Below are 21738 nucleotides of genomic sequence, written 5' to 3'. Positions count from 1 at the left end.
GGCTGCTTTCATAATGGGTATGTGTCTGCAGTTTGCTTACCTTTCTCATGTGGCAGAGCTGGGACGAGCTGGAAGGGAAGGCACTGAGCCAGCCCCATCTGTCATTTGCTTCCCAACGTGGGAGGTTCAGCAACTGTAAGACCACAAAGCCAGGCAATAAATAAGGAAACGTGGCTGGGACTTTGTACCTAGAGGGGCTCAGGAATTTGCCTACTTTTAACATGACTTAAAGCAATGATTATAGTCTCCACTTAGAGATAGAAAACGGGGGCCGATCTAATCTGGAGCAGGTTTGTGATGAGTGGAGGTAGAGGAAGGGAGGGAATTCATCTGAATCCCAGCAATGAAGGTGTTCCCCACTTAGCCCCAGCGCAGGAGCAGCTCAGGGCATTGGACTTTTACCCCGACTCAGGCACCCTGCTGAGTGTTCTGCATATTAAGCCTCAAGCAATCAGGTGAGGAGGACTCCATCACCAACACAGTACCCAGGTCACATAGTGTGTGAATGGGGAAGCCAGAGTTCAAACCCAGGCTGTCTAACCGCCCCCGCCCCAGCCTTGAACTGAACCACTGTGCACTCTGCACGTCTGGCTATCAGAGCACTTGTATCCTGAATGATACCCATTCATATGTCTCTGACTCTGACCCACTGGCCTCCTGAGTCCCTTGAAGCAAGAGTTGGCCTTCTTATCTTTGGAATCATATAATGCTGCAGTCGTCTCCCTAGAAACAGAGCCTGAGATGGTGATTCTTGGGCAGGTGCTTTATCAAGGGAGGCTCTCCGGAGAAACTGTAAGAGAGTAAGAAAAATGAGGCAGGGTGACGGGAGAACTAGGGGATCTGCCTGGCCCCATGGGGAGCTCTGGGGCGTAAATTGCCTCTGAGTTTGTTGCACGTAGAGCCCTCACTCTCATCTAGCCATCCTGGCCTGCAGTTTGCACCCTAAGGGGAAGGAGGGCATAACCTTCCAGGCAACTCCCACTGAGCCCGAGAAAGGGGAGCCAGCACCCAGAGCACCTAGTGAATGGGTGCATCGTCCTGGTGAAAGAGACCTAAGCAGTATGCCAACTGCAACCGCTATAGCAGTTATTTTAAATTTATATATACAGCATATGAGCCAAACAAACACCTTTTTTCCAGCCAGTGGTGTTTTTCACCCTTCCTAGGGACACTCCCAGAATCCAGGTGCAATGAATCATTGGATTAGAAGTCACTGTGTCTACTGCAAGGCTGCTCCCCACCCCACACACGCCCCCCCACTCCACCCCGAGACCCAGGCTGCCTGTTCCAACACCAGCACATAACCAACACACACCCTTCGGTCTCCACATATCATCTGAACCACGGCACAACGTCTTAACGGCAACACAAGCGTGTTCGGGGGCGTTATTAGGATGCGGCCCTACTTCCAGTGAAGGGAGAACAGCAAACAAGACTGGTGAACTTTTTAAATCTGCAGCACAAAAGAGGGTATTGATCCTAACTTACCCAAGAGTCGGAAATAAAATAGGAGGAGGGAACTGCTGGGCCCAAACCAGTGTGATCGACGGACAGGGTGTCCGACGTTCACGTGATCTGTCACAGCTAAAGGGAGGGTTTCTTCCCTGGATGCTCTGGGGACGCTAATATGGGGAGCTCTGGAATCGGAGCGATACTGATTTTCCTTGTTTGCTACATACTCTCTCTTAAAAATAACTGAACTTAATCCTGTTGGGGTCAGCATAACAGGAAAATAATCATCGGGTCCTGAGGGTACAGTGAAATCTGATCCCCCCAAACCACCAACATACTATTTCAATTTTTTGGAGCAGGTTTTTTATTTGAATGGTAAATTAAAGCCTTCATTATGACAGAGGTTTCACATTCTCCTGTGGCTCCATCTGTTAGCAGTAGGGCTGCTCTCCCAGTCTCCTTTGTTTCCTCTCACTTCCAGTTGTTCAGGTATCATGATCAACGGAGGTGTTGTTTTTCCTCAGGTCTGCAGACATGCCACAGCTTTGAAGTTTTCCTTTACAGATATTCCCATATGCTTTTTTTTTTTTTTTTCCATTCATCACAACATCCCAGGAGTGTGCACATGTTGGATGAGTGCTGTTATGTGGGGCAGCTCGGCAGAGTCTCCCCAGGCGTCTCCGCTGACCTGGGGTGATTTAGTGAGTGCTCCGAATCATCCTCTGCTGATTTGCACTGTCCCTAGCTGGGAAGGCTGAGTGATAGCCTCCTATTAATTATCAGCTCCAGTCCTTGGCCATCTTGTTGCCATTCCTACCCACCATGGGTCCTAAATCTGGCTGTATATTAGAATCACCTGGGAATGCTATTAAAAATCTAATTCCTGGGCCCTGTCTGAGACCTCCCGAATCAGAATTTACCCAAGAATAGGGTTCAGGAATCTTTATTTTAATGAGCTTCCCAGCCCCCAGCCCAACATGGGCCTTCAGCCGAAAATGGTGTGGTTTCAGCCTAAGGTAATGTCAACTCAAGACAGCGGCCCTGGAAAAAACCAAAATGGAAGCTCATGGAAGAAGATGAAATGAGCTTTTGTGCTCTTCTCCAAGGTCTTAGGGAGTGGGGTGGGTGGGGATGCGGTGGAGGTGCAGTGCAGCCCTGACTGCTGCTGGTGGCTGCTGCTCTTTTTGTAACGCAAGTGCCTGACTTAAGCTTTGATTGCCGGTGCATCTGCTTCAAAGAGCACGGCTTCAGAGGCAGTGACCTCCGATAACCAACAAGGTCAGCCATCCAGCGGGGTGGGGAGCCAGGCTGCCTCCCCGCACCGACATTCCTTCGATTTCGAAAGCTTGGTAGATTTGGATAACTGACCATTTGGGCTCCTTGTCTCTGCTCTCCCCCGCACTTTCCCACCAAGCACTGGTTGGCAAAAGCTGATGCGCGCCTCTGTCCACCCCCCACCCCGCCTTTGTAGGTTCGTGTCATGGCCGAGGAAGGCCTACAGTGCCCCCCTGTCCCAGGTGGAGTCCATCCCAGTAATCTCCGCTTCTGCCAGCTCACCAGCGGTGCCAGCGATAGAGTCCCCCGAGATGGATCTAAATGATTTCGTTAAGTAAGTGCAAAGGCAAAGCCAGAATGGAGTTTTTTAAAATAGCAATTTTTTTCCTCCACACTGACTTCCATTCTCTAACTCACACCTTATTTGTTCATCCGGCCACTCACTAGTCAACAGTTTAGGGAGTGCTTTCTGTGCGTGACGCCCTGGACCGTGCATCTGAGATAGAGTGAAAAATCATTTCTGCTCTCAGGAAGTCACAGCCTCCTGAGTTCTGGAGGACTAAGCCCTTCCCATCCCATTGCCCTCTCTCCATCTGTCCAGGGTCTGCAGCCAGGGTCAGGTGAAGGGTAGCAAGCAGAAAAGGATATGGCAATTGGCCAAACAGTATATGCTCACAATAAAATGCTCCAGTAAATAATGAAACTTAACCTTGAGCGCTGGGGACACAGCAAATTGTCTGAAGAATTGCTAGAGCTTCCCAGAATTTCTCATTATTTGGACATGGGCTCAGTAGGCCAGGAAAGAAGGGTTGGAGCCTATGGAAAATTGGCCAGCCCGCTGCCCCAGAGTCCGTGTTTGGGGGCAGGGAGTAACAGAGCACTGCCCAGCTGAAGAACATGCTGTGAGGGTTGCCAAATGAGTGATTCAGCACATTTCAATCAACTCTCCAGGACTGTCCTCACGGATGAAGACGTTGGGTGCGAAGAAAGAGAATACAAGAAAGTGCAAGTGCCCACTGTGGTCATCTCAGATGTACGGTTTCCTCTCCACAGCGCAGCTTGGCAAGTCGAGGGCCCTTCCTCTAAAACAAAAACAGAGGCAGGAACAATGGCAAGTGTCACCCTGGAGTTTGGGTGGGATGAGGCTGGGGAATGTCATCCAGGTCACTTCCCAACCAAACACCCCCGGAGCCAGCATCCCAGTGAGAGCCACCCACCACAGCACATAAATTTTTCTCTTTAATGAAAAAGCTGGTTACCTCAAAACCACGGCATTCTTCTCAGCCCCCAGATAGAGCCTACAAAAGGAGAAAGATTTTCCTCAATCATTCCGCAGTAAAAGGGGAGATCAAGGGACTTTAAAAATTCATACCCTTAAATTCTCCTTCTAGATGGATGGCCTGAGGAAATCATTGGAGATAAAAAGATTTAGGTACAAAGGTGTTTGTCACAACACTTTAGAAATGGCAAAAAATTAGAAAAATAAAACACCATGTATCTATGGACAATATACTATCTTTTAAAATAGGATTTGTCTCGGTAGTGGTAGGTGGGAGTAAACAAGCATTTTCATACTTTGTAGGTAAATTAGGAACTGGCATAGCCTCCATGACATACACTTTGGAGAGTGTATCAAACTTTAAAATGCACAATTCCTCTGCTAGGATACTCTTCTCCAGATACGCCTTTACATTCTCATAGACATGTAACTCTCATTGTATACTGCAGCTTTGGTGGTAAAAGCAAGAAAAATTGGAAACAATTTTACCCCACCAATAGGAGACTGGCTGAATAAACCAAATTGTATCTGCACAAGGCAATACTATAAAATCTTTAAAAAAAAAAAATGAAGTTCTCTAACGCTGATTTATAATAGTCTCTGATATATTAAGTAAAAAATACATGTTCTATATTTATTTTTTATTTTATTTTAATTCCAGCAGAGTTAACATAGCGTTATATTAGTTTCAGATGTACAATATAGTGATTCAACAAGTTTATATATTACACAGTGCTCATCATATGAAGTGTGCTCTTAGTCCCCAACCCCTATTTCACCTGTCCTCCCACCCATCTCCCCTCTGGTAACCACCTGTTTGTTCTCTGTGGTTAAGAGTCTTTTTCTTGGTTTGTCTCCTCTTTTTCTTTGTTCGTTTGCTTTGTTTCTTAAATTCCACGTATGAGTGAAATCATAATGGTATTTGCCTTTCTCTGACTGACTTATCTCACTTAGCATTGTACTCTCTAGGTCATTCCATGTTGTTGCATATGGCAAAAAGTGATTCCTTTTTATGGCTGAGTTATATTCCATTGGTAGTATATATACCACCTCTTCTTTATCCATTCATCTATCAGTGGATTCTTGGGCTGCTTCCATAATTTGGCTATTGTAAATAATGCTGCAATAAACATAGGGGTGCATATATCCTTTTGAATTAGTTTTTTCATATTCTTTGGGTAAATACCCAGTAGTGGCATTACTGGATTTTATGGTGATTCTATTTTTAATTTTTTGAGAGACCTCCACACTTTTTTTTCCCCAGTGGCTGCACCAGTTTGCATTCCCCAACACTGCATGAAGATTCCTTTTTCTCCACATCCTCGCCAACACTTGCTGCTTGTGTTTTTTATTTTAGCCATTGTGACAGGTGTGAGGTAATAGCTTATTGTGGTTTTGTTTGTTTTGTTTTTTGTTTTTTTTGCTTATTGTGGTTTTGATTTGCATTTCCCTGACAATGAGTGATGTTGATCATCTTCTCATTTACCTGTTGGCCACATGTTCTGTTTTTTAAAAGTATTTTAGATGATGCTTGTGAAGAATATTTAGTCACATGGAAAGGCAGCACTCATATCAACTGACAAGTCAGAATACAAATATATATCCTTATATAAACACATTATATACACACACATATATACATATATCTACAGTATAACTTAGTAATTGATTTATATGTCTCTTTTTGAAGCTTTCTGTATTTTCTGAATTTTTTAGAATACATGTATGGATGTAAAGCACTTGTCTTTTAAATGTTTTCTTTTTTTCTATGTTCAAAGAGGTTTGTCCTAGAAAACTGAAGAATACAGAAAAATGAAAGCAATGATCCTCAAAATGCCACCATTTAGAGAAAAGTGCTACTGAAATTTTAGCAGACAACCTCCCAGCTAACTCTGTTTGCATATACAAATCTCTGAATGAATTTGCACATGCTTATACATTGAGGTGTGATACACGGGCATATGTAATTGTACATAAATGGAACTGCTTTTTCACTCAATGATATGTTGTGCATATGATTCCCAGTCCATAAATACACACCAAATCATCCTCCATGGATGGAGGCAGCACACACTCTCTATTTAAAGTGGTTCCCTGTTGATGGGCATTTAGTTTGCTTCCAAAGTTTTGCTATTATAAGTAGTGCTGCAGTAAACATCTTTGTACATATATTTTGGGCACTTGTCCAGTGATCTCCATAGGAAAAAAAAATGTACTATTTTTAAGGTATAAACAGTATACTTCAGTTTTCTGTCACTGAGTGGGGAGGAGCATATTGATGACCCGTTGTGAATGCTTGCTAGCTTTTCCGCACACCTCTAATTTCTAGGGATTAAAATTTAACTCTGCTGAAACAGAAAAAACAGACCCAAACCTGAGCCAGGTGGAGTTTCAGGAACCCCCATGGATCTTTGAGCGAGAAGAAATGCTTTCCATTGGGATAGAAGAAGTAAGTAACACGTCATGGGCCCTGAAGTCATGTGATACTGACTCTTCTTACTGAGCACCTGCCCCAAGTTGGAAATTTAAATCTTGCCAGGCCACTACGCTCCCTATTATCATCATTTATGTGCAGCGTTCTGGGCTAGTCACCTTTCATGGAGTCAAACAAATTAAAGTCAGGAATTAACCTGTAAATTGACTAAAGCTTAGCCTACTCTTTGCAGACCGTCCATCCCAGTTTTGATGCTCTCCTACAGAATGACTTACAGGTGTTTGGTATTACAGGTGTTTGATATTCTGCCCCTCTACGGAGTGCTGCGGCCGCATAGTAGCCACCAGATATCCTTCACCTTCTATGGACACTGTGATATCGTTGCACAGGCTAAAGCCCTGTGCGAAGTGGAAGGAGGGCCCACCTATGAGATAATGCTGAGGGGAGAGGCATCCCTGGTCAACTATTCCTTTGACACCAAGGATATTAACTATGGATTGCAGGTATTGCCAGCTACAGGGAGGAGATTTCCCGGTTTCACCTTAAACATCGCACACAGTTCTGTGCTCTAAACTCTCCTGGAACCCCCAGTCATCACCGTCTCACCACCACCCCTAACGTTGATCTCTGATCCACCTCCCTAACCCTGATCATCCCACCGCCAACTGCTGGCCAGGCATTTTCGCTTGCTTCTCTGTCTCCTGGAATTCAGCATGTTAGACTCCTTCCCTCTCAATCCAGAAGCCCATACCGACCTCTCCTTTTCTTTCAACAGCACTACCACCTTCTCGGCCCCTTAAGTTTACAGTCTCCAGGGCATTTGCCACTGCACTCTCTCCGTCGCCTCCCTGTCCTTAGCAGCATCCATGCTTGCTCATTCATCCTGCAGGACCCCTCGGCATCGGCTTGCCCTTCCCATGGCCACTGAGGTTCTCACAGCACCAGGGCTTCTCAAGCCATGCCTGAGATAGGACAGCAGATCTTCTCAAACCGTACCGTGCATACGAGTCACCTGGGAATCTGGTTTCGGTGCAGATTCTGATTCAGTAGGTCTGGGGTGGAGCCTCAGACTCTATCGAGCATTTCTATCAAGCTGCCAGGTGGTGCCGAGGATCCCGTGGAAGAAGGGATTACACCGAATTCATAGCTTCTGCCGCTAACCTGTCTAGACAGCACTGCCACATAGAATTTCCCCAAACTGCATTTTCATCCTCCCAGTCCCAGAACAGTCAACCCCAGCAGCATTTGGGAAAGCAGCATAGTATTGAGAAAAGAGCATGGTTTTGTAGTCAGAAGAACTGGGATGTCACCCCAGTTTGACTTCCTACGGACTCTGGAACCTTGAGCATATCACCTGACCTCTCCAAGCCGCAGGACCCTTCATCTATAAAATAGGGTAGCAGTACCTGTCTCCCCAGGTGGTTGTGGTCATTTAAGTAAAGTGTCAGTACTATGCATGGGTCAGGGAAGCCTCCAATCCTGAGTCCCTTTCTCTGTCACCCATTGGATCAGAGCCAAGCTCCTCCACCTGGGTGAGGGTCCTAAGCCCCTCTATTAACTGATGCTCCTTACACATTAAATTTCATTTCTTCCCATTAGAGCCCATTCATCCATTTGTGGACAAACTGGTTTACCCACCGACCCTACTCCTTCCAAGCCCTTCCTGCCTCAGTACTTCCTCTTATATTATCCCTCTTCTCTACTCTGCCAACCCCAAATCTACACATACTGTAAGACTCAACTCAGCTCCCTCCTCCAGTTTTTTTCTCTTACTTTGCATTCTCTCTCTCTTAAGAATATACTTAAGTATATTCTTTGCCGTAAAATAATGTACATTCTAATTTTTGTTTTGGAATAATTGTTAATTCTATGCCTGTACATCTTCTTTTCCCAATTAGATTTGTGTAATGTACTCAGAAACCATATCTCCTACCAAATTATAATGGGAATTAGACACCCCCCCCCCCATTATATAGCTACTGCATGTATAATTACTGAATTCTGGGTGTGCATGTGTGTTTGTAGGTTAAAGATTGTGCCTAAAAGCAAATTCACCCGACACCTATTGAGACTTTGTCCGTTGAGTTGACCAAATAGAATTCTCTTTTATTCCTTATCTCAAGGCTCTTCTGGGCAAGTAATTCTGGCTCAGCTTAGAGTGTATTCTGTGAAGCAGCCAGGCCTTGCCCTAGCTTATCCTGAGAACCCCCAAAGTGGCCTCAGTTTGTGGTTATTGGACCTGCTGATTAGCTGCTGAACTGTGTTAGTAAAGTCTCAGGAAAAAAGAATACGTCTCGCCTGTTACTCCCATGTCTCTCCATATAAGTAGAAAAATCCTAATTCTGAACGCAAATCTTATCCAAAAAAATCAACAAATATTAGTATAGGAAAGCTTACTTTTACGATCCTCCATTGTGAGTTCTTTGTGGTGAAGCAGCTGAGGTGCAGAGGGGTAGACACCCCCACACACAGCCCTGCTAACCTGAACTAGTCATCAGAAGAGCTAACGTGGAGCCAGATTTCCAGGGCCTGGTGCTCCTCCAGCTCCAGCAGCTACCTTATGTGATGGCGAAATGCAGATTGGCCAGCGTCTAGATCACGAAAACTGAACCGTGTCTGTGAGGCTCATTTGTCCACCCGCCTTTGCCAGGATGATAGCAGCATCCCAAAGGGTGGCTGACAGCAATCCCCCTTCTTCTCCTCTCAAGCTGTTCGACCACGTCACAGAGAAGGAGATCACACTGAGGAACACTGGGAAAGTTGGCTTTGAGTTCAAGGTTCTGACTGACCACCTGTCTTCACCAGACAACCTTCTGCCCGGAGTGCCCCTAATCCTGCCCCTCTCGGTAAGTAGCCTCCTCGCCCACGGTGGCCGTGGGGCAATGGTAAGAAGGACCCAAGTTCAAACCTGCAAGACATACCCCCGTGGCATGCGAGATTATGCTAGACATTCACCGCCAGGATGATGGCTGTGATTTTTTTTTTTAACTAAAAATAAAGGGTTCTCAGAAGCAATAAATAAATAAATAAATACATAAACCCAAGCACTTTACTCATTTATTAAACAAGGATTTATTGAGTCTTGCATGAGCTAGGCACCGAACAGTAACCAGGGGTTCCACTGTGAGCAAGACAGTATAACCCTGTGGGGTTTTTTTCATGATTATAAGAATGGTTTGTTTCCACTTACGTCCTCACACTTCCCTTGTAATTCCTTGAAGCCAAGTGCCTCCTCCCCACTTGGATTAATCCTTTCCTTTTTAAAATACAGTTTTGGCCGCCTGGGTGGCTCAGTTGGTTAAGCGACTGCCTTCGGCTCGGGTCATGATCCTGGAGTCCCGGGATCGAGTCCCACATTGGGCTCCCTGCTCGGCAGGGAGTCTTCTTCTCCCTCTGACTCTCCCCCCTCTCATGCTCTCTCTATCTCATTGTCTCTCTCAAATAAATAAATTTAAAAAAATAAAAATAAAAAAATAAAATAAAATACAGTTTTATCATGCATGGATGCATCCTTAAACTGCTTTTGGTTGATGAATTTTTCCAAACTTATAAGCACCCACTATGTCCAGGCATCTTCCTGGCACTGGGGAGGGCATAGCATAGTAAACAAAACAGATACATATACTTGATCCCAAAACTTGGAAATTTTGTTTTATCAGATTTGGCTTTACCTTGAATTTTATGGAAATGGCACCGGTAATGTAATCTTGTGCCTTTTGCTTTTTTTCATCCAATATTACGTTTCTAAGACTAGTGCGCATTGTTGCACGTAGCTGTAGTTCATTTATTTTCATCATTAAATGATATCCCTTTATAACTATTGAAAGCAGTTTTCCTTTTTCCTGCCAAAGCACATTTGATATTTTTCCCTCCTAAAATGTTGCTGTTGGAAACAATCCTCTACAAATATCCTCATACCTGTCTCCTGGTCTGCAGATGGAAGCATTGTCTTGGGGAATTTTCCTAGGAGTGAAATTTCTGGGTCGTGGGCTTTGCATATGTTCAATTTTGATAAGATGGTGCTAAAACATTTTTCACTGTGTTTTTTTTTCCCCATTGGCATTCCCACCAGACGTATATAAGTTTCTTTTGATACATATTCTCACCAAAATGTGGTCCTTCTTGGCAATATGTGGTTTAAAAAAAATTCATCACAATCCTAGTTTCATTTCCCTGGTTGTTTATGAGGATGAGCATCTTTTACTGCATTTATTTGCCATTCATCTTTCCTCTTTTATGAAATAACCGTTCACATATACTACCTACTATTCTATTGCTTAGTTGTCATTTTAGCATAGCTTCATATGAATAAACAGAGAATAACCAGCACAATAGGCCTGTGGGGCTGTCCTATCCATTAAGTCTCCAGAAGCAGGGTCCATTGTAAATATTAACGTTCTCTTCGGTCTTTCTGCTACATAGGGTTTTATCAGTTCACATCAAGAGCAGGTGTTGAAGGTGTACTACTTACCTGGAGTACCTGAGGTCTTTCAGAGGAGTTTCCAGATACAGATTGCCCACCTGGACCCAGAAAATATCGCTCTGCGTGGAGAGGGTATCTTTCCCCGAATCTGCCTCGATCTCCCCAGGAAACTCCACGGTATTACTACCCACTATAGTATTTCCCCACTGGGGGATGAAAAATGCATTCTGCTTTGTTTATTTGAAGGTTGCTTGGCAGTCCTCACTGGTTTCCTTCTGTGTGATTCCTCAATTGCAAAAAAAAAAAAAAAAAAAAAAATTGAATTGAAGTTGACCTGGTGACCTGAGTTTAATGAGACAGGATATGGTCCATGGCAGTCCCAAAATTAAGACCCCTGACCAATTTTGCCATCAGTGAATTGCATATAGAGGGATCAGGAAGTTGCACTTTGAAAGGCCTTTTCCTCCAGCACACGTTCCTTCCAGCTACAGTCTCTCCCTGAATTGTCCTTTATTGTGGCACATTTACAGATGGCCATTGAGAGGTGAAGGCTGATTTTACTCCAACGAGTAGAAATCCTAAAATAAAAACTGTACAGAGAGGCAACCAAGGTTCGGACCCCTTCCTTGTGTTGGCATTACACAGTTCAGAGGCTAATTTAGACTTTGATTAGTTGTCAGCCCACATGCTTAGCTGAGGTTTCTCTGGTAACATCTAGCCCCTGGAGCCATCCCTCTGGGCCCAAAGACTTCCATCTTGGCAAATCCCAAAGCTCAGCTGAGCAGCTGTCTTAGCCGTGCACCGTCTGGCTCCTTCTTCCTGACATGGGGTGCCAGATGAAGGGTTAAGACAAAGTTCTCATTCTTCTTTGTGACTCATTCAGGCTCTTTGAAATCTTCATTCCACAGACAGCTTCAGACTAAGCCCTCCTACTCAGCCTCCCTCCCCCCCCACCATGCCCCCAAATCACTGGCTTGCCTGTTGATGATCATCCATGACATCCTGACTGTCTGCTCCCTGAAAATACAAACACAAATATTAGTACATTTAAGGCCATGTTACACTCTAGCATCTAGAGTTCCAGCCAGCCAGAGGTTAATCCAGCTCCATACAAAAGTGTCAGGAGGGAAAGGAAAGCCTTTGCCACTTGGTTGAAAACCCAGTGCCCAGCGGGCCTCTTTAAGGTAGTAGCCACATTTGGCCAGCAGAGGGCTTTCAGAGAATGTACATCTGAATACTATCAGTTCTGAATACTTCTAGTTGGGTCTCCAGTGCTCCAGTTCATTTCGAGTCCAGTGCTTCCTATTATTCCAGAGTAGGCACTTTAATTTCTCTGCCTACCTCGTCCCTCAAGCATCTGAATTTGCACTGGCTTACTGGTGAACTTGGTCTCTGAAATCTCTCCACTGATTGCCTACATCCCTGGTTCGGGGGATTGAAGCCTGTTTACTTACAGTTATAGCTGCACATATAGGCCTTTTGTTTACTGTGATTTAATAAACATACAAAGTGAATTAAAGGATGACCGGCCATCAGAGTGCATCCAGCGTGGAGGGGGCTCCCAGTTCATGCGGCGTTCAGTGCTAGACCCAGGAAAGCACCAAGGAAGCTGGGATCTGCTTGATCACCTTATGAGTAATGTAGGATGTTACTACCATCAAGTTCTTGAGAACCAGCTGGGAGCTTACTACAGCATAATCTCATTAAACTCCATGGGGTCTCTGATACAAACTGAACTCACTCAAAAACTCCGTCACCCTCTGAGGCGGAGAAAACATGGCAGGTAAAGCACCAAAAAGTTCACTTCCTTTCTCACTCTATGGACCCTGAGCTGACAGTCTGTGTTTTAGGCATAATTCATATATTTCTAATCATCCTGATTTCTTTCTCCTTCCAATCCCACAGGAAATGAAAAGTATGAAACCTTTTTGAATCAAGCCAGAAAAAACCTAGAAAGAGAACACAACAAATACGAAACACTCATTGACTTAGAGACAACTGAGGAAATGCCTGAGGATGAATCTTCTGAGGTAAGATTAGCTTCACCCCGCACAGAATGAATGTGGCAGAAGAACAGTAGGTGCAAAGGCCCAGGGGCAAGAAGGACATGGTATCTCAAGGAACAGAAAGGAGAAAAAGATGTAGCTAGAGCAAAGAAGGGGGAGAGGTAAGGGGCCCCCTAGGGAACCTATTAAGGGTTTCAAGCTTTATTCTGAAGGCAACAGCAAGTCACTGAAGTGTTTCAAGTGGAGCCTTGGGTAATCAGATTTACACTTGTAAAAAAATCTCTCTGGCTGCCTTGTGGAGCTCTGAGAAGCTCTCAGGGGCTTGTGGGGAATGAGAGTAGATGTGCTGAGATGTGCTCAGTTTTTTAAAAGCTGGTGGGGTAACTAACTCTAGAAGAGAGGTGATGGTCGTGTAAACAAGGGTGATGACACAGGAGGTGGGGAGAATCAGGTAGGTTCAAGAAATACTTTGGAGGTGGATTGGTCAGTGATGAGGGAATGGTTGGATGTGGGGGTGAGGCAGAGGTGACCACCCTATTGTCTTGCTTGGGTGACAAAATAAGGAGGGGGCACTGAGATGGGAAACTCAGGAGGAGAAGCGTGTTTAGGGGGAGGGGAGAAAGGGAAATGAGTTCTGATGGTTCGTTATTGTACATGAGATTTCTGAGCATCATCCAAGTGAGGCTCCGACAGGGAGCTGGACCCAATGCTATGGACCTGAGGAGAGAGATAGGCCGGAGAAAGTGCTCTGAGTCACCAGATGGTCATTGTGATCACAGGAAATGGTGAGATTCCCTGGGATGTATACTGAGTAAGCAGGGGAAAGGGTCAATTCAGAGTAGAGCCCTCTGGTCTCCACCAGCTAAGTCGGGGCGGGGCAGCAGACGAGGTTCAGTGTGGTGCCTCCGAGGTGGGAACCAAGCTAAGAGTTGGTCTTTCGAGGGACAGAGTGACCCAGCTTGTAAATAAAGGCTGCCCTTGTGGTGGGAAGTAAAACCAAAATCCCCAAATGTTCTCCCCCACCACTCCCTGAAATTTTTCTCTTAACAGTCCATTCATGACCATGAAGCCTGCTTTCTCCCTGTGCTCATCTTTTAAAATGCAAATGTGCATGAGAATATGGTCCCAAGGAAGAATTACTTATGTAGCTAGAGACCCCTTAGGCTGATGAAGAGCAATGTCACTTGGGAGACTGGGAGCCCCAAAGGCCACCAGCAATGACTTGTTTTGCAGAAGCTGAAAGTGCACCTTAGCTCCAAGGATGATCATAATTAATAACATGAGCTACCATTTACTGAACTATTGCCCAGGCCTGTGTCATGCTACAGACCTGCATTATTATTTCATAACCCCTCCCACAACGGGGGGAGCCATACGGTGCCACTCTTGTTTTAATTTCGCAGTGTGACAGGATTTGTGGAAGTGAAGTGCAGGTCCCCAGGAGGCAGCAGAGTTAGGATCTGAATCCAGGCCTGTCCAACTCCTAAGACCATGTTCTTAGCCTCTGTCCTCTCCCCTTGGGCCCGCAGCTGTCCATACGGGGCAGCAGTGTGTCTCCACTCTGCTCACCATGTTCCCAGGTGGCTCCTCAGGGGAGCCTTAGCACAGCTGTCTCTGGTGGCCACTCCAGACTGGGGTGAGGCTTCTGAGAACGTGCTGAAGGCATAAGCAGAGCGAGCTCGTCCTCGGGCACAAGGAGGCAGGCAACCTCTCCTGGCTCGGGAGCAAGCGTAGGGTGGGCTTTGCTTACGCCGGGATGACTGGATACACCTGTTGGTGAGGCATGCTGCTCCCCCACTAACCCATCACTTCCCGTGGTCTCCTTACAGGCCACCCCACACATCAACCTTCCCCACTTGGCCCCGGACTTAAGGTTTGAGTCTTCAGGAACAATATTTCTCAGCCTTTTTTCACTGTCACCTCCCAAGACATTTTTTTCCTAACACCCCATGAAATATTCTTATCATATATAAAAAAATAATCTTTTTGAATAGTTTGATGTTAAAATTTTTTAATTTTTTATTTTGAAATAATTATAGATTCACAGGATGTGGCCAAAAAAAAAAATTGTTTTCCCCAATGGTAACATCTTACATAACTTGTAAGACATGGTACAACAATATCAAAACCAGGAAATTGCCGTTGGTATAAGCCACAGAACTTACTCAGATTTCAATTTTATATGCGCTCATTTGTGTGTGTGGTTCCATGTAATTTTTTTGTACGTGTAGGTTTGTATAACCCCCACCACAATTAAGGTACAGAACTGTTCCACCACCACAAAGATCCCTTGTGCTTGAGGAAATAGAATTAAAAGCAAAATTTCCTTCCAACCCAGAAAATCTCTCCACAGAGGGAGAAGAGAAAGAAAACAATTTTATTGTTGAAAAAGCATTAAACCAGAATGTGATCCACATTACAGGCAGTTCACTAAGAGATTGCAAAGACAGAAAGAAATCTCATCCTTTTATATAACCAAACATACGACCCATTACATACATGTTCTCGAGATAAACACTAACTAGTCCTTAAGTAAGAACTATAACTAAATGTAACTAGTCCTCACCATCTGTCACACATAATTCATCCTGAATTCCATGTGGTAATCGAGGTGACCAGCTGTGTTGGATAATTGGCTTTATCCAGAGGGGAACCTCTCGTGTAGGCTAGAGCCCTCTGAAGTCAAGCTCCTAGCCTGTCACAGAAACTGGGAGATGGAGCCTCTATCTTAATTGATGATCACATTTCGAAGAGAAGGTTTCTGGGGTCTTGAGGAAGATACTCCTGGGTCATAAATCTGACCAGAGGCTTATGTAGGCTTTAAAAAGATTTATATGCATTTATATGCACAGAGAAAGGACTCATAAGTTTTCTAAAGTAATTGTTCTAAGAAAAGGGAGCGGGGAGAAGTCTCTAAGTCTCTCCCCTTATTTTCAACAAGGAGAATTCACCCTCTTATTTTTCATTTGTATTTGGCCTTATAAGCTACTTCTTCATAGCCACGCCAATCTTCCATCCCTTACCCTTGGCAACCACTATAGTTCTCCGTCTCTATACTTCCATTATTTCAAGAATATTATGTAAACAGAATCATACAGTATGTAACCTTTTTCATTGAGCGTAATGCCCTTGAGATCCAACAATATCAATAGTTCTTTCTTTTTCATTGTTGAGTAGTATTCCATGATGTGGATATGCCAGTTTCTTTACCCAACCCACCACCCCCATGAAAGTTTTAATACCACAAATATACTGTATATCTGTTTATGTACTGTGCCCTTTGGAAGGCCACGAATCAATGTACTACCTACAATTTTTTTTCATTACCCCTTCCATGAAGCAATTCTGTCCTGCTTAGAGGTGATTTACCCCCACTGAGAATGCATGTTCTACAAGAAATTGCTCACTTGCTGTTCTCCCTTACTCCCTTACTCCAGTTAAGTCCTCAGCTCCAGATGGAAGTAGAGCGACTTATAGTCCAAGGCTATGCCATAGAACATCAGAAAACAATTATCCCCGATTCCACAGATGACTTTAGCTATCGGAGTCGTCGAAAACTAGCCAAGTGAGTGTCCTTCTGTTTCGGGCTTGGTTCAGAGGGCAGCAGAGAAAACGTTGTTGCCCACCAGAGCACGGCCTGAATTAATTAGTGGTTGATCCTCTAGACATGAAATCTACTCGCCTCCTGCACCTGCCATCCTCTAGCATCCAGCCAACCAGAAGGTCTCTGCCTCTGAAAGTCAGAAACTTCTGGCTTTGCCTAATGGAGAGCTTGGGTTTCAGGTTCATTAGGGCCCACGCTGCATGTGTCTTTAGATAGTGACTGAAACAGCAGTGTGGACTCCTGGGCGTGGGGGAGTTTCTTGTTCCTAGTCTCCTCTCCAGAGGGTGGTTCTTCTCCTCTCTCAAGGACAGAATTATGACAGGGGACAGAAGAGAACAGAACAATCACTCTTTTGGAGAAGGGACTGGTAAGGAGAGCTTGTTAACTGTTTCAGAGTCCAGCTGCCAGAGTATATCCTGGACTTTGGCTACATCATCCTTGGTGACGTCCGAACACACATCATCAAGATCACCAACACCAGTCACTTCCCAGTGTCCTTCCACGCAGAAAAGCGCATCCTCCATGACACAGGTAACCAGGCTAGGGAGACCCTTTCCTCTTGCCCTTGTCGTTTCTAACAAGGTGCCCAGCTGTACTATTTTTCTGGAGTTGTATTCATTCTTCCTCTGGGATCAGCTGAAAGAATTCTTGGGCCATTAATTGAGACTTGGAATGGTCATCCTGCCCCAGAAGGGCTCTACCTACAGCAGCTCTTGTTTGCCATTTCTCTTTCCCACAAAGAAATTTTGTTTATGTTGGTCCAGGCTTCAGTACGGAGTTAGATCGTGTAAAGAATCTGCCTTACTGTGAAACGGAAACATTTGAAGTGAAATTTGACCCACAAGGGGCCAGTCTTCCTGTTGGAAACAAAGAGGTCATTTTGCCCATCAAGGTAAGATGCTATGCTGGGCCCAGCTGATCATCCCCAACTACCAGCTCTGTTCGCCAGTTACCCCTGAAATGATCCAGTTACCATTTCAGAGCCATGAGTCTTCCCCTAACCCCATGCCACGTGGTAACAGCAACTTTATGCCTGTTCTAGGTGGTTGGAGGGCCAACAATACACATCTGTCTCCAAGCCAAGGTGACCATTCCCACTATGACACTGTCTTGTGGAAAAGTGGAGTTTGCCACAATTCAGTGTGGACAGTGCCTCATGGAAACTGTTCAGTTTTCTAATCCTCTCCAAGTCCCTTGTGAATGGTTCGTCCACAGCCATAAGCCAGTTAACAAGGTAAACGAGTTGTGGCCCATTGGTCCCCTTCTTCCAACTCCATTTCAGCCAGATTTGTCATTCTAAGCCTTTGCTTTTTCATTATTTCAGTCTTCTGCTCAAGACCTGCAGTAACAACCATTGCTTCTGAAATACAATCTAGGCCCTTAGCCCCGCATTCATGGACGTACCAGGCCACACTGTCTGGTGAATGTCTTACTCATCTCTATAGCCCTGGTATCTACACATTCCCTGGCACCTGGGAGGGACTCAGTAAACGTAGGCCGAGTGAGTGGAGGATGGAATAAATCCGTTTTCCATAGTAGATTATCTCATTGTCTAATATCTATTAAACAGCTGGAGAAACACATGCCGAAATACTTAAGACGGAAACTACATGCTGAATTAAAGCCAAAGACACGCATCTTTGAGATCCAGCCCATGTCTGGGGTCCTGGGTCCTGGGGAGAGGTCCAATGTGCAAGTGAAATTCATGCCTAAAGAAGAGGTAAGCTTTAAAGAAATGTGGCTCCATTCAGACTCTCTGGGTCTCTTTGAGCTTTCCTCAAAGGCCATACTTGATGAGGCAGGTGTCCAGGGAATTTCTGAGTGACCTTGGCCTCGCTATTGTGATAAGGACATCAAGTGCTTGTTTCATGTAGGAGCTGTGTGACCTGGTAGTTAAGAGCACCAGCTCCAGAATCAGATCTATCTAGCACATTGACTTTTATCGGCAGACCTGGGTGAGAGGCCTTCTGCTTCTGTACTTGGAGGCTGCATGGCTTTGAGTAAATTACTTAGCCTCTAAACCTCAGTCTGCTCATAGATAAAATGAAAAATAATATCACATGTCAAAAATCCCCTAATGCAACTCTAAAATCCAATAAGCTCCACAGAAACTGGGGGGTGGGGGAAATTTTCATAAGTTTCAGACCCAAATTCATTTGGTGGAAAAACCTCACCTGAACTGACAGGAGACTACTTAACCTTTATTTATTCCACTTAGTTTGCAGAGTCAAACATTGCAACTGCAGAAATATTAGTGTTTGGTTTTAGGGGACCTGCCCCAGCCCCCGCTGAGGATATTGTGTAACAGAGGGTCTGTGCACTACCTTTTTAAAAATCTGAATTTGAAAGCATCTGGCTCTTAGGGTTTCAGCTAAGACAGTATCAAACGGCCATACCTATTTCCTAGGGTTATTTTGAAGATTAAATGAATTAATGTGAATAAAATGCACAGCAAACTGCTCTCTATGTAGTAAGTATCTCAATAACTATTTACTGTTGTCATCAGTAGTTGGGATAATAATTAGTACTTCCTGGTAGATGTACTCCCTGGGCCTCACAGACGTTTCTTTTTGAATGCCATTAGCACAAAGCTACTCCTAGCAAAGAACACAGTAAAAATAAAATCCTACAGCCAGAGAGGATCTCAAGAGGTTACACTGTAAGACTTGTGCTCAAAGCCTAAGGCATTAGGGAGATGGCTTTCTCTCCTTTATTCTTTTAAAAGAAAAAAAATCAATGTGGGTTTTATAGAATACTTACAGTTAATGCCCATTTTCCTGGTAATGGAAATGCTTTGAAGAATGCTGAAGAGTCTACAGTGAGAAAGAAGAAAAGCCAATGACTTTATATCTGATTCTAAAATAAAACCCCTGTTTCTTTCATTATCAAAATCTCCCCAACCCTTTCTTTGAAAAGAAAAGAGAATTAATATGTTTGTCATTCTTAGAGTCTTAAGACTGTTAGGGGGTTTATCGTCAGGGTTGCCAAGATTTTTGATACTTGACTAAATGAGGGACATATCAGTAAATAAGTAAAAAAAAAAAAAAAAAAAAAGATTTGTTCAGGTGGTTCCATAAATGTTGAGTTGGAACTGGTCAGAGTTAATAAAATGTTTCCAACAACTGGGAGAGCAATTTATTGGTGATATATAAGGAATTGGTTAGCCTTGCAACCCACACAGTCCACATCTCTATCTCCTTCAGCATCAGCAGCATAGGAGAAATCACTGAGGTTATAATAGATATTCAGAATACTCTGTTAGAAAACAAGGAAATGAATAAAATATCTTAGAAATATTTCCATAAAAAGCAATTAAAAGATAGAAGTTTGGATCAAAAGGTGCTAAGTCCATAGCCATATAGAAAACCCTTTTAGGGGCACCTGGGTGGCTCAGTCGTTAAGTGTCTGCCTTTGGCTCAGGTCATGATCCCAGGGTCCTGGGATCAAGCCCTGTGTCCAGCTCCCTGCTCAGCGGGGAGCCTGCTTCTCCCTCTCCCACTCCCCCTGCTTGTGTTCCCTTTCTTGCTGTCTCTCCGTCAAAATAAATAAATAAATAAAATCTTTAAAAAAAGAAAGAAAGAAAGAAAAACCCTTTTAGCCAATAATTCATTCTCTTACTGTCTCCAACAATATTTTCTGGGTGTGTATGTATGTCCATCCACATTCTATCCATCTGATTTTCCTTCTTGAGCTAAAATACTTCGGAGCTCTTCAAATCATGAAACCAATCATGGCCTCCAAACCCAAGCCATGAGCCTAACTATATCAGAATGACCTGAGCATGTGGTTAAAAATGCAGACTTCCCAGCCTTACCCTGTCCCTATCAAGTCAGAATCTCTAGGGATGGGGCCTGTGAATCCACATTTTTAATAAGTTCCCCAGTAAAACCAGATTAGGATAGTTGGTATCCCTATCAATTGGTATTCAGACTGTAATTATATCTGATAAACTAAATGCCCCAGCTGACCATCCCTAACCCACTGCTTGACTGTATCTTCAAATAATAGAAATATGTTAATTCAGATTCTACAAGAAACAGACTTGGAGACAAGAATTCAAGTGCAAGCAGATTAATTGGGAAGTGTAGGGAACACTGATAGAGAAGTAGAAGGTGGTCGGGGAAAGGAAGGCTGCTAATAGGGTGTGCGAGTGAGCCAGCTGCCTTGGAGACTGGAACATAATCCTACTGGGAAACTGAGGAAATAGACAAAATGCACATTTCAGAATTACCCCTTCCCAGGAGCAAGGGACCTGAGGTATTTATGTGGTAGTTCCTGAGTCATTGGTTGAGGATTGCTCCCATAAGATGTTAATCCCAGCACTTCTGCCCTGCCTTGCCCATAGGCAGCAGGGCCCATGAAATGAGAACCCAGAGGTGCAGATAGTGGCCCATCTGGAGCGCACTGGAGGTCTGAAGGATATGAGTGTGGCATCCAAAGGGCCTTCTCCAAGTGATGAAGCCCTTGGTACAGTGCCTGGCATGCTGGATACCCAGTGTTAATACAATAAGAGAAATTGTTCTCATACAATTTTACATAAAAAGTTTTCTCTCTTAATCTCCGTAGCATCAGTTTTGTCCCCACAATGGTTTTCAGGTTTACATCGAACATGACAAAAAACAAAGTTAAGATGCTTGTTGTGTTCTCATGTCTTGCAGAAATTCTACAGCCAAACCCTGGTGTTCCAGATTGCCCAGAGTGCTCAAAAGCTTACGCTGCTGGCGCAGGGGCAAGGTTTAGAGCCACGCTTGGCATTTAGTCCTTCGGTTCTGGAGCTGGGGCCGCTGCTGCCATATGCACCCGGAGACGAGGCTGAGGTGGTGGTGAAGAATCCCTGCAGCTTTCCCATTGAGTTTTACTCCTTAGAATTTGACCAGCAGTATCTCTTAGAAGAGAAGGTGAGCAGAGGCCAAAACCACATTCCATTTTCCTTCCCCTGCTGGGCCCTGCCATGTGCAGGTGCTCTTCCCTCAGTGTGGACAACTTCCTCCCGACCTTTGTCCCTTCTTCCCCTTAAATCCTTCCTTGTCAATTTGAAGATCACTTTGTAGCCTTTCCTGACCTCCTTCCCTTGCTCTGAGCAGAATTTTTGCTTCTTTGTGATCTCATTACACATTTTAAACAACTAATTGAAAAACTGATAGATGCTCATGGTTAAAATTCAAACAGTAAAGAACAACTAATTGAAAAACTGATAGATGCTCATGGTTAAAATTGAAACAGTAAAGAACAGTAAAAAAATCAAACAGTAAAGAACAGTAAAGA

The 21738-nt window shown here is 44.3% G+C and overlaps 1 protein-coding gene across 1 annotated transcript in view; it reads left to right on the top strand.

Annotated features, from left to right (window-relative positions):
- The window catches only part of HYDIN (HYDIN axonemal central pair apparatus protein), a 358851-nt gene that overhangs the window by 224141 nt on the left and 112972 nt on the right, over positions 1–21738 (top strand). The window contains exons 24-36 of the mRNA XM_045890776.3: positions 2924–3061; positions 3679–3760; positions 6336–6455; positions 6734–6943; positions 9149–9286; positions 10863–11040; positions 12769–12893; positions 16307–16434; positions 16868–17004; positions 17238–17365; positions 17516–17707; positions 18044–18193; positions 21132–21371. Coding sequence (XP_045746732.1) covers positions 2924–3061; positions 3679–3760; positions 6336–6455; positions 6734–6943; positions 9149–9286; positions 10863–11040; positions 12769–12893; positions 16307–16434; positions 16868–17004; positions 17238–17365; positions 17516–17707; positions 18044–18193; positions 21132–21371 — 1966 coding nt within the window. The remainder of the gene's footprint in view (positions 1–2923; positions 3062–3678; positions 3761–6335; positions 6456–6733; positions 6944–9148; positions 9287–10862; positions 11041–12768; positions 12894–16306; positions 16435–16867; positions 17005–17237; positions 17366–17515; positions 17708–18043; positions 18194–21131; positions 21372–21738) is intronic.

The sequence above is a fragment of the Mirounga angustirostris genome, unplaced genomic scaffold (assembly GCF_029215605.1).
Source record: "Mirounga angustirostris isolate CCGP_5_RB_7025 unplaced genomic scaffold, mMirAng1.0.hap1 SCAF_16, whole genome shotgun sequence".
NCBI classification, from domain to species: Eukaryota; Metazoa; Chordata; class Mammalia; order Carnivora; family Phocidae; genus Mirounga; species Mirounga angustirostris.
The sequence above is the reverse complement of the archived record's forward strand: the minus strand, read 5'-3'. Positions and strand labels throughout refer to the sequence as shown.